The sequence below is a fragment of the Ambystoma mexicanum genome, chromosome 3p (genome assembly GCF_040938575.1).
Source record: "Ambystoma mexicanum isolate Mex_15411 chromosome 3p, UKY_AmexF1_1, whole genome shotgun sequence".
NCBI lineage: Eukaryota > Metazoa > Chordata > Amphibia > Caudata > Ambystomatidae > Ambystoma > Ambystoma mexicanum.
In genome coordinates this window covers 737,433,743-737,446,913 of record NC_090925.1, presented here as the reverse complement: position 1 = coordinate 737,446,913, position 13,171 = coordinate 737,433,743, and the positions used below count along the sequence as shown (strand labels likewise).

Here is a 13,171-nt window from a genome sequence, read left to right as displayed (position 1 = left end):
CAATGGTTTCCCAGGGAACATTTTTGGGAGGAAACAGCAGCAGCTTTGTCACATACAAGATGGGCATGAATGCCCTTCGGCGGTTGAAGGCCTTGAATAGTATACCCCTCAGAGATACAAGAGGCAATCCATCGAGAGATAGTAGCCTTTGAAGAAGTTTCCCTTTCAGGTCTCCGAACGTAACAGAATTGTGAGGAGCCCCTGAGCTCAGTCGTTCTGTCAAGATAGAACTTCAGGGCTCTTCTGACATCTAAATTGTGTAATACTCTCGGCATCTGAAGCCGGGTTGGGAAAAAATGAGATAGATTGATTCAAGATTGATTCAAATGAAAATCAGTCACTACTTTAGGAAAGGAAGAAGGATGAGTGTGGAGCACAACCTTATCCTTCCACAGACAAAGCTTGCTTACTCGTCTTGCCGAAGTCACTGAAATCAAGAATGCAACCTTCCATGAAAGGTAATGGGTTCAAATGGTTTATAGCATAAAGCGGTGAGGACCACATTTAAATCCCACTTTGGATGAGGATTACGTACCGGTGGAAAAAGATGTAGTAGGCCTGCGAAATGCCTTTTAATGACTGGGCTCGTCAAAGAAAAGAAACAGCTGTCAGTGGACAGATAGGCGGCAATAGCCGACAAGTAAGTCCTATAAGACATGACATGAATGCCCGAAGCTGCCAGATGAGATATGAACGAAAGGACAGTGTCAATCGTAGTCTGTCTGGGGTCCAGCTGCTTAGCTAAATATCAGTGGCAGAAACAGAGCCATTTGGTCCTATACCAAGACCTCATAGATGGCTTCCTGGTCGCTGGGCATATTGCCCTCAGACAAGTTAAACTGCGCTAAGGAATTGAATTCGGGCACCAGGCCGCCAAGCTGAATGGTTGTGGGGAGGAGTGCCACATCTGGTGATCGCACTGGTGAAGCAAGTTGGGAATCAATGGCAGTCTGATCGGGGGACAGGTGCTGAAGTTCCGAGAACCCGAATCTGCTGGCCACCACAGAGCTATGAACAGGAGAGTGCAGTTCAATGTATTCCTGAGCTTGCAGAGTGACAGATGAACCAGAGGAAGAGGCGGGAAGGCATAAGCCTTCATGTTGTGCCACAGAATTTCAAGAGCATCCTCTAGAGAGGCGGCCCCGGCAAAAAGAAGTAGGTTCCTGTTTGCAAAAGTCGCAAAAGGGTACACTTCTGAAGTGCACCATTGGCAAAAAATGGTGGAGAGGACCTCAGTGTTCAGTTCCTACTCGTAGCTGGCTGCTGTTTGTCGGCTGAGTGAGTCTGCAGTCACATTGAATTGACCTGGAATGTGTACCACCAGCAGCCAAATGCGTGCTGTATGGCGCATTCCCAAATCTGAATAGCAAGGTCCACAAGAGGTGGTGATTTGGTGCCACCCTGCTTGTTGATCTAAAACATTGAAACAGAGTTGTCCGTGCGGATGCGGACCACCCTGTTCGTGATGGACGGTTGGAAAGCTTTCAGCGCCAGAAATACAGCCAGGAGTTCCAAATAATTTATATGAAAAGGTCTGTCCTGCTGTGTCCATAGATCGAAAACCTGGAGATGATCCAGTGTCGCGCCCCACCCCAAACGGGATGAGTCCGTGGTAATCGTCACTTGTGGGGAAGGCTCCTGAAATTAGGCTTCCACTGTAAGATTGCACTGTAAGATTGCTGGTCGAAGACCACCATAGAAAATCCATCATCATGCAGGATGGAACTGGGATCAGTCCAAAGCCTGACACCAGGAACTCCGGAGAGTTAGCCGAGTAGGCCTCATTTTGAGACGCGCAAGAGGAAGAGCCAGTATGCATGAGGCCCAGAAGGCTCTGGAACCACCAAGCTGTCATGTGCTCCGATTGGATGAAGAGCTGACACATGGCGAATAGATCCGCAATCCTGTCCGCCTTCTAATACACCCTGGAGTCGACCGTGTTCCAACGGAAACCCAGGAAATTCAGGTCTTGGGAGACCGTCATGGAAGATTTCCACCAGTTCACCAACAGCCCGAGATGGAACAGGAGCTGGAGGAGAGACTGGTGATTGCTCGAAGCTGTCAGTGGACACAGGCTGCGTAGGAGCCAGTCGTCCAAATATGGATATACATTAACACCCTGTAGCCGGAGGAAAGCTGCGATGACTGACATCTTCGTAAAGAGATGCAATGCCGAGCTGAGAACAAACGGGAGCACACAGAACTGGAAATGCTCCTCTCCCAGGGAGAACCGCAGATATTTTCGATGCAGCCTCCATATCAGGATGTGCATATACACGTCCTGAAGGTCCACTACACCGATCCAGTCGCCTTTCCGAAGAGAGGACTTTATTTGGCAGGGCGTGATCATCTTGAATTTCTCTTGGGGGAAGAGAAAGGTTGAACTGGGAAAGGTCGAGGATAGTACGCAGGCCAGCCTGGTCAGGTTTCAGCACTGAACAGACAAGAGTGGAAGCCCTCCCACTTGTTCCCCGAGGGGAACAGGTTCCATCGCCCTCAAGTCTAGATGTTTCTGAACCTCGGCTCTGATGGAGGGTGTGCTGATCTGTTGGAAGGGAGGGTTGAAAGGTGGGGTCTGGGTGAGGGGCAAGCGAAAGCCCACCTGTGTGATGGACAAAACCACCGGTCTTGTGCGACCGACAAAAAATATTTTGCAGATTTGTCAGCAGGGAGACTACCTGTCCCTGGAGAGGAAGCTGATGGGCGAGAGAAAAAACTACCACGTTGTTTGACTGGTACCGCTAACCGGAGGTTCAGTTCCGCACCCCGGCAGTCATGAAACCACCTGAAGCCACAGATGGATCGGGACTGAGACCCGACCTCTGTGTCTAAAGGGCCTTAGCTGGGACCTTCTCCAGGACTGACGGTTTGTGTGCTCGCCTTAGTCTTTGTAAGTTCCTCATCTGTAGAAGAATGAAACAATTCCTTGCAGTCGAAGGTAAGGTCCAGAACTTTGTCTTGCACCTCCTTCGAAAAACTTTGTTGCATGGAGCCATGCCTGGCGGCAGGTGTCAAGTCCCACCATAAGTCCTTAAGCTGAGGTATCTACATGGTGCGCCGCAGCTTCCAGCAGATCTTGTGCCAACAACCTGGCGTCCGACAAACCGGCTTTGAAGTCGTCTAGCCTATCCCGCAGGAATACACTCTAGGAAATCAGCCAACTCCTTCCACAGCCTCATATCAGCTGCAGCCAGGATGAGCTCGGTATTTGCTTGACGAAGTTGAAGTGCTGAGTTGGCAAAGACTTTCTTGCCTAAGGAGTCCAGAATCTTGTCCTCCTTGAACAGAATCTGAGCTGCAGCCGTTGAGGTCGCAGAGGCTGGCTTGGATTGAAGCGTGGCCGCAGCTACCACCATCGAGGAAGGGAGCAGACAGGATGCCAAGGCTATCTCCTCAGAGGTGTGGAGCCTGCATCTATTGATATGTAGCACTTGTGGGGCTTATCCCAGACCTTCCGGGCCTCAGCCAAAACGTCCTTTTGGAGGAACAGGCCAGTGCACTCTTGTGGTGACAAGATGAACACTCCCGAAAGCACCCCCTCCAGTGGAGCGGGGGCCTCAGGTACTGGAATGTCAAGGAGGGCCATAATACCCAGGACCCGGTCATGGAATGCTCTGACAGAGCGGGGCTGCTCATCGCCATCTTGTTCTGCTTGAGGGGCGTCGAGCAAATCGGAAGCAGACAGTTGGACCGGCAAAGGTTTTAAAATGCTAGGCCGCTCTGCCAGTGTCTTCCCTACAGGAGACAGCGGAGGTAGGGGAGAAGAGCTGGAGGCGGGCCAAGAGGAAGAGGTGGTACCAGCGCAGGAGCCGTCAGAACCGCCGGAGTGGAAGGTGGAGCAGGAGGTTCAGGGTACATCTCCTTGAAAAGACACTTAAAATACTCCTTCATAGGGTCAGAGGGCATGAGCCTCTGAAATTTCCCAAAAAATGCATCCTCTGATTAAGGTTTAGACGCTGGGGTGGGCAGAGGCAGCTCATATGAGGCAGACCCCCACAAACGCAATGAAGATGGTTGCCAGGAAGGCCCACCACCAACCGGGTCCACATAGACCAACGGAGCAGAAGGAGGAAGCGAGACAGTATGCAGCAGCGGCATCTGAGCACGCCAGTTGTAAGCAGGGCGGAACTGATTTTTACTGTCCACATGTGAAAACAGCTGCTCAACCACAAAAAGAAGGCTCCCAGCACCCGACGTCGAGAGCCTAGGTGTAAGGGAAGAATCCAAAATGGCCACCGTGGACCATGCGTGTTGGGCCGCCATTTTGTCGATGCCTGAAGAGAACTGCGTCACAAGTGTAGATGAGGCAATCGCCTCCTCAGGCTGGTCAGGGGACTTAAGCAACACCTTAGCCTTGACACAAGGATCCTCGGGAGAGCTGGTAATGGTGGGTCTTGGATGTTTACTGAACATCTTGGAGGTGGCCCCAAATTTAGCCTCCAAAAGGAGGTACCTCGGCAGAGCTGGTAACAAAGGAGTTACGATCAATGACCACCCTCTTTGCCCCCTCGACAGAACCGGTATCACTGCGTCCCCGAGAGCGGGAATGCGGAGGAATCCACCTCACAGACAAGACCTTCAGAGCAGGTCTCTCGGTTTTGTCGGTACACACCTTAGCCTCAAAGAGAAACTTCGGGCTTTCGCCCGGTACATGTAGCTCTCTCAAGAGGGGCCTCAAGCCGTGGCTCGCTACATAAAGCTCCAAGAAAGGAGGCCCAAGGGCGTACCCCAGTGTCTGTGTGGAAAGCTCCAGAAACTGAGACCTCGGAGCGAACCCCGGTATCCAAAGCCACAGATGAACTTGGCTGAAGCTTAGCACCCGACAGGTGAACTTCGGAACATGGTCCGGTTTCGGCAGGTCCGTTGTGGGAACCCTCTGAGAAAACTCTGGTATGCCCGTAAGGCCTGCGAGGCACTTCAGGGGAACCCCTGGTAGCAGAGCTGCTCAACCCCCTCCTGGACCTGGAAGACCCCTGGAAGGAGTCCCCCACCCGAGCGCCATAAAAAGTAAGGAACTTAACGGGTGTCTCTTTTCGTCGATGAAAAGCTGAAAATTAGGTGGGAGTCACAGTAAAAACACGAATCCCAACGATGGTCCAGGCCCAGACACTCCAAGCAGAGAGAATGGAGCTCCGCCCTAGCGAAGAGACGTTCGCATGAAGAACAGGACACAAATTACTGACGCTCCGGCATAGACGGAGGACTACACGACCGCAGAACTGGAGCAGGAAAGAAGGACAACAGGAACAAAGAAAACATTCTTCCCGGTGATGCAAGTGCGTCCAGCCCCGACCACGCGGAGAAAAGGACTGAAGTGCACGTGGTGCAGCTCAGGAGGGTGGGGTTACCGCTGTCTGCGGTACCCCGCGTAAAAAGAGAAGGACAAAAATGTTCATTTTTGATTTTTTTTTGTCAAAGTGATTCGGTCCCGTCCCGAAGGACGGAATGTCCCACAAGTATGGAGGAAAGGGGACGGGATGTAGGAGTATGACGATTTAGAGGTTTTGTTACAGCAACATGATTGATCTGAGTTTGTAATACATATTCACCCATGATATTGCTTCCAAAAGAGTGCAAAGCAGAAGTTCAAACAATGCTAGTATATACTCAATTCACATGCGAAAAGAACCAGAAATCTTTCCCCTTCCCCCATGTGAAAGAAGCGTCCAGTATTGCATACTTCTAAATTGAAAAATTAAGTTTATCCGAGGCACAAGTATTTTGAGCTTGTGGACCTGCTAAGGGATCGAAAGTTGTATCCATTATAATGTTTAAGACTGCTCCTTGATATGATATGGCATTTATAGAGCGCTTATACACAAGTGTTTCAAGGCACGAACCTTATAATCTGTCTCATTTTGCAAAGTACGAGACATTCAGTATAATGTCCAGCAGTAACGTCCTGTTTTGTACTGGGGCATAAAATCGAGGCCAATGTGAGGATCTTCTGGCCGATTTTACCCGTTACGATCACATATCTACCTCTAGGATCCACTGTTGTATGCATTACGTCAAAAGAGACATGTACCATCAAAGAATGGCTACTCCCCCCTCACCCCTCCCGTTATGTGGGCTGAGGCAGAGAATTATAAGTGGAATTCCTTATCTTGTAGCGCCATAAGCGTTAAACATTGTACTAGCCTTATTCCACAAATACAACACCACAGATAAAACCCAAGTAATAGGTCCCAATAGATGCTCAACACTGCCACCAGTAACGCTGGGCACAGGCATCTGTATTAGCCACCATATGGGGGAACTTTGAATGTGCCTCCCTCCGCTAAAGTAGGGCAGGCAGGGAAAAGCCCTGGTAAAAGGCATATTGCGTTTCCAGTATTAGCCCCTTCAATGGCCTTAGGCTACCACACCTCAGTGTGAAAAAGGTCGGAGTAGAGAGACTGCAGACGCAGCTACTAGCCTCCATTTGGGGAAACTGAGTTGCTTCCAGCAAGGTAGAGGACAGCTGCCACAGAACTGCATCCGTCCCACCAAGAGCGGGTAAAACACTTCCTCTGTGTGGTATCCAGTGAAATTATCACCTGGGAAAAGGTTGCCGTGGGTGAGGTGAAATATCCCCAAATTTGCACTTGCATGAAAATAAAGCACTTTCCCCAAATATTCAAAGATTGGAGCTAGGATAGAACATTGTCCTCGTCCTAGAATATGAAAGGGAAGGCTTTTAGGGTTGAAGAAAAAAGTTGCATGCCTCGCAACTTTTTCCCACGGGACATCTTCACATCGAACCCCCTACAAAAACGACACTGACAATGGAAGCGGCATTCACAGGATTGGCCAACAAAATAAATGAAACCATTCACTTAGGAGGTAGTGAGAACATACCGTTTCCCAGGCATGTTAGGCTTCCAGAGCTGCCAGTGCAAATAAAAGGACAGGCAGGCGTAGGCAGAGGGCACATCGGTGTGGGTTAGATGACCATGCAGGCGCACTGGCTGGACTTCGATAAAAAACAATTTCAAAAGCAGGGTTTTGCTGGGCAAAAGGCCCGTCCTGCCAGAATGGAATATTGCACACGTACAGAGGAAGGCGGACAGGACGTAGGAGTAAAAAGATTTTATCTAGCTCTACCCAAGGAATTTAGACTATAGAACCAACAAGCCCAAATGTGTTGCGGTCACCCGAGATGTTTACATTTTCCCAGGCTCTCATCAGCCCTTTTTCCAAAGAGAATTAAACATCCAAGTTCATATATAGTAGCTTGGGTCATACATACGCTGCAAAGGCAGAGGCCTTATTCCAAGAATGTCTCCTCATCACTGAAGCAGTAACCATGGCCTGGCCTACACAGACTGAAGGCGTCCGGGACTGTGTGCAAGAAGCCTCAATGTGTCCTTGCAGTCTGTAAATAATTGGGACAAGCCTACCTCAACAACATGAAGACGCACTTAATTCTCACAAACCTAGACTAGTTGATGCAATGATCTTTCTGCATAATCGGGTTATTATAGATTCCCTATAGGGTGGGGTGTGGAAATGAGGCCGTTCTGGACCCGCAAAATACGGCCAGCCTTATGCATCCACACATGGGGCAGATTACTGTTTTTTCCAGACTGTTAGTTAAGAGCTGCCTGTGTGTGCCCCACTAAAAAGGCAGCAATGTCACCTTAGGCTGTTAGTGCCAAAACATCAGTAATGTTGTGCCACCATTTCTTCGAAGGCCCAAAGGTATCAATGGATCTCTAAACCAGAACCATCAAACAAATCTGACCCTGTAGCCCGAATTGTATGTACAGCCATGTCAGACACCAGGGAGGTAGCCAGCCCACTAGCTGTCAAGCGTTCACTTAATAGCAGGAGGAGGGATTTCTCAGATTCTTACGTTTTCCTGTGGGATCAACCAAAGAGTTAGTGCAAATCATCCATTCTCAGTGTCTTCATCTAACTAAAATAGGTCAGAAAAATTTGGAAATTCTTTTCCCCTATTGTGATTTAACCACAAGCCAGATCTTCAGAACCGTGTTCCAACCGAAACAGCACTTAATTGATGTGGTCCGAGTTGAAGGCTCTGGCAACTGCAGCGTCGATCTGACACTTACAGGGCGATCAGGTCAGCATATTTGGGCCTCCTCTGCACCCAAGCCTGAACTTTTTTGACATGCTGGAGCGGAATGTGCACTGCCCATCGCTGTCCAGATGAGCAATAGCTGTTGGGCTCGTCCAAAGATCTTAAACTTCTGGTGTTGAGTGAAGTCTGCAGACTTGGCATAGTTTTTTCTCTCGATTTAATAAGGATCTCCAGTGTCTTTTCCAGAGTGAATATTGTAAGAAGACCATTCAATATGGGAATAAGGATGCTTAAGTCTTTCTATCCCTTTCCTTACGTGCACCTTAGTTTTCAGAAGTCAAGTGTTTGTGGTACTGACTTTGGCTTGGAGAGAAGACCTGCTATCTCTAGAATATTCTGAATATCACAAAAGGAGCATTTTTGTCCTGTTTTGCACGGCCTTGGGACTAATGGACTGACAGGATCCACTCTCCTATGTCATGGGGTCCTCACACACAAATAGTAAGCGAAGCAATCAGGCGACATGGATCTGTGATAGGAAGAACAGGCTTTACAGACCGATTTCTGCATTTATTAATCAAACTCTAGGCGAAATTCAAAAGTGAGTGAGCATTTTTGTGAACAGGATTATGGGAAACGGAGGTTCTACGGCACCAGTGGCTCAGTGTATGAATAGAGATGGCAGCACTTGTTGCACAACATGCTACCAAGGAGAGGCAATGAAGGCGGCCTGAGCTGTATGCAGCCACTGAGTGTCGAGAACCTTTCAGAGCGGAATAGGCCCGATGCGCGTTTCATTAGATAAAGAATCTGGGGAGGAACGTATAGATTACAAATGTAAAGGTTCAATGCAAAATGCTGGAACACTTGCTGAAAAGGCCACATGTATGTTTTAAAAGCGCAAATGCAAATCAACGGACCTTTAACTTATCAATGGGTCATCAGCCACTGAAAGGGGCAGATGTGGACACCACAAAGGATGGGGAGTAGTTAGAAAGTAGCAGGGTGGAAGGAGACGGATTCGCTTTTCTAGAATTACTTCCCTTTGGGAACATCACAGGTATTGGCATTTTGGCAGAAAACGATTTGAAGTTGGAATTTCAAAAGAAAAGTGGCTCCGTTTTTTATATAGATCTTACACTTGCCCAAATTAAAGAGAAGGGTAGATGTGGCCCATTGGAAGTGTTTTGGATAGGATTACAAGAACTCACCCATAACAGCTCGTTAAGTACTTCAAAGACTATCAAAGAAAACAAGATGCCTGCAATGTTGTCACCAGTGGTCATGAAGCAAAGACTATTCCTGCTTCAATATGCCACTGTAAATGAGGGTCACCCGCAGTTTATGGTTATGTTTAAGAGGGACAGAGAATAAGACCATATGAATATTTCATATGAACAGAAGCCAGTAACAAGCGAACTGATCAATCAATATCTGTAAACCAATGACATACGCTAATTACATTCTAATTTAATCAGATTTTATCATCACAATCTCAAACTAAAAAAACTCCAGAAGGCCAGAGGACTGTCGTATGGCTTATATTGTTGGTGCAAATTTGGAATGGATGTGCACACCAATATGTACTTTTTGAGCTGAAGCACACAATACAATACAGGATGAAACCAGAAAAGCAATGCAGTCCAATCCACTGATGTGTTTGCCGAGCATGCTGCCCAACGTTCCTAGATGTAATAGGACGTTTTTTGGATTGGGCAGTACTTTTGGCCAACCGTTGTATTGCCCTGCATAGAGTTGATGCTGGTGTATCTATAAAGCACAGATCAAGCTGCAACCAAAATGAAGAAACACAGGAATAACTTAGCCTAGGGAAAGACACAGCGACCCATGTCCATTTTGTCTGGGTCTCATTTTGCACTTACCGTCTAGTGAAGGACCTACGACACTATGACACCAACACAAATCTAAATGCATAAAAAAAAGGACAGAAGTTCAAGAGATGGGTTTTATTGACATCAATGGACTTGGGATATCAGACGTGATTAGTAAGCTTTTTTCAATAAATGCGTAGTTTTATTAGACATTACAAGTGACAATTAAGACATACCGCAAAAATGAATATTAAAGTAATTTAAGAACTACTGTCGTTTTGGGGTTTTTTTTTTGTTTTTTTTTTTACACATCCAACTGCATTTTATTAAGCTTGAGTAGTGTCTAGACAAGGAATGTGAACATTATTCCAAATGGGCATACACCCTGCCACCTCATTCCACACACTTTGCTCCACCTAAAAGCCCACCATTTTTATTGGAGATGCAGCAGAGAAAATTGCACTCAAGTGGTGTACCTGTGCCGGAAGAGAGTGGTACTGTTGTGATGGACTGGTCTGCATTTCACAAGCGCGCCTGCGTCTCCGACTGAAATTTGCATGTATGACTGTAAGGATGCTTTCCTGCTCCAGGGCATGCTGGGAACCGGCCTCATTCTGGTCTGCCAGCTGCTGGTTAATAAACGTCACTTACTGTGTTCGCTCGTACTCAAATTCTCCTAGGATGAGGATCGTGGTAAGAGGGGGTCAGGGAAGAAGAAAAGAAAAGAAAAAAAAAGAAGGTCAGACTAAGCGCACAACTAAGCTCTTACCAAAATCACATCACAGTATATCCGAATATTAACAAGTATAACCTACTCTGTGGAAAGCGATACTTTTAATCCTTTAGCAGTCTACTCAAACCAATCTTAGGTTCCGAGTTCCCTCCAGTTGCATGGGACCAGAGCAGGAGCCTAATAACTATACAGATGTTTAGAAGACTAATATTCAAACCTCTATAAAGTGAGGCTGCTCAAGGTCCAATCCTATCACGGCAAGGAACCTAATCTCTAGTCTTACAACTTCACAACCCTTAAATTCGGAACCCATAAAAAGCGTGTCCCGCACATCCCATTCCCATGTTGTGCTTCCACATCTACCGTCCTGCTCCTGCTGAATCAGCCATTTTCCTTATTTGTTTTGTTGGATTTGTATGGCGCAAAGAAGCATACAAAATTATTCAGTACATTTCAGCAAGAAGGGGGCATGGAGGAAATGTGGGAGAATATGTAAAAGGTTTGGGAAGGAGGGCATCGCATACAGGAACAGGTAGACAGTTGACATTTTCTAAATCACTAAATTATAGTGCTACAGTGTTCACCAAGTCCAGTAGTAGGAACTTGTGCAGGAGAAATATTTTCTTTAGTGGTCTTATTTTGCAGTGTGTTTTAGATCTTTGCAGTCCATTAGAAGGTTATTCCAAAGGCTATTCCAGAGTGTAGCACCATTCCCTTTCATTAGGTCTTCCTAGTTGGTGCAGTTTGACCAGTGCAGAAAGTTCTGGTTGACCAGTTCTAAATGAAACTGGTCTGGTAGTTTGGGCATCTATTCCAGTAGGCTTTCTGCATCATACAGACCTTTCTGTAAAATCATTTGCTCTACTGGTAGCCATTTTAGGTTCCACAGCATGTTAATCTAGTTCCTATGGTTGGTGGCTTATGACCCACCCATGCTACTTATCACCAGTTCGAGTTTATGAATGCTTTTCATATAAGGCCTAAGTAAACAGCTACAATAAAAAAGTTGGGCTATTAGCAGGGTTAAAGTCACTTCAATTTAATGGTGAACATTAAAAGTGGTAGGGGTGACTTTAGAAGGGGAGGACATACTTTGTTAGCAAGGAAGACAGATGGCCTGCTACCAACTTTCACCCCTGCGTAAAATCAGGCCCTTCCTCCCAGAAAACAACTTCAAATCTGCTGTCCAAGACTCGGTCCTCTCCCACCAGGATGATGGCAATGCCCTTTTGAAAGTCCTTCCAGCGACTACCTTAGGACAGCTGAAATAAAAAGGGCTCTGCAAATTCGACCACATCACTCGACCCCTCATCGAACTGCACTTACTCGCACTACAAGCCCATAGCTTCAAATCATGTTGCATCATCGACAAGGCTTGCATTCTGAAGTCCCCAAGCTAACCCACTGAGAAACTCTCCAGAAGTACAGAAATGTGCAGACTTGAATTACAACGGTACACAAAAGAAAGAACCAGAAGACAGGCCTTGTCTGACTACGCGCCAAGACTCTGGAACCTCCTTCCTGTCAACATCAGACTTGCCCCATCAATTCCACAGTTCAGGAAAGAGCTCAAGACCTTCCGCTTCAAGGAATGGATCCTGCTTAACACCTAGGTCCACACACCCTGTACTCCCCATCCTACACGAGATTCAGTGACCTGCTCCCCACTGCCCCTCTCACCCCCCCCCCCTCGGTTGCTTGGAGATCCCTTGCTGCCAATAGCCCACCCACGACCTCCCCGGTTAGCTCCCTGCTCCTTTTATTTCTGCATCCCTCACTGTGTTCTTCCTCCTATGATTTTAATGCACTGCATTAAAAAATAATAGGTTATCAAGGTAATTGGGGCAAATAAATCATAACATACACTTCAATAACTGACTGTGTGTGGCACCTATATCAAGAGACTAAGTGGGTGGAAAAGCCATGGGGGTTGCCAGTTGGAGAAATCCATTTTTCCACAGCTTTAACATGAGGAACCATTAAGCCCTCTTTCGATTACTACTATGCTGTAGTTAATTTAATTATCGTCCTCCGTTTCATTCAGGTGGTAAAAGAGCATTTAGACATCAGTCTAAAGTTTTTACGGAGGATGTCAGGTATGTGTAAAGTATTTGAGTCCTAGGGAGAGTTCAAAGCCTTGAGGGACTCCTCAGGTCGGATACTTCTGTAAGTTTGTTCAAAGAAGCCCAGTTTTACATTCATTGAACATTCATGGAGGAATTGAGTTACTCGAGTGCTGTTCATTCACTACATAGCTTGTAGGAGGTGCTCTGTTAGGATGTGGGTTACTGTACCGTAGGATGCAGACTTATCTAGTGGAATCAGGGCCAGAGGTGTTGGTTCTCCATTGTTTTGGGAATGTATTTTCTGAATAAGTCTTGTCAATGTTCCTGTTCATGAGGAAGCCCAATTTTTTTAATGGAGTATTTCGCAAGATTTCCATTAAGGTTTGTAATGTTGAAGTAGCTAATCTTTCCAGAATCTCGCTCATAAAAGCTAAGCTGGAGATTGGTCTATTCATTGAGAGGTCAGCTGGGTTGGCATTAAGATGCTTTAGCAGGCTTTTTAACTGGTTCACAGTTG

At 46.8% G+C, this 13,171-nt stretch overlaps 1 protein-coding gene across 1 annotated transcript in view; it reads right to left on the bottom strand.

Moving 5' to 3' along the window:
* The window catches only part of SRCAP (Snf2 related CREBBP activator protein), a 2,075,623-nt gene that overhangs the window by 1,904,306 nt on the left and 158,146 nt on the right, over positions 1–13,171 (bottom strand). Inside the window, exon 2 of the mRNA XM_069651627.1 lies at positions 10,332–10,531. Within this exon, the coding sequence (XP_069507728.1) occupies positions 10,332–10,376 (45 nt within the window). The 5' untranslated portion in view covers positions 10,377–10,531. The remainder of the gene's footprint in view (positions 1–10,331; positions 10,532–13,171) is intronic.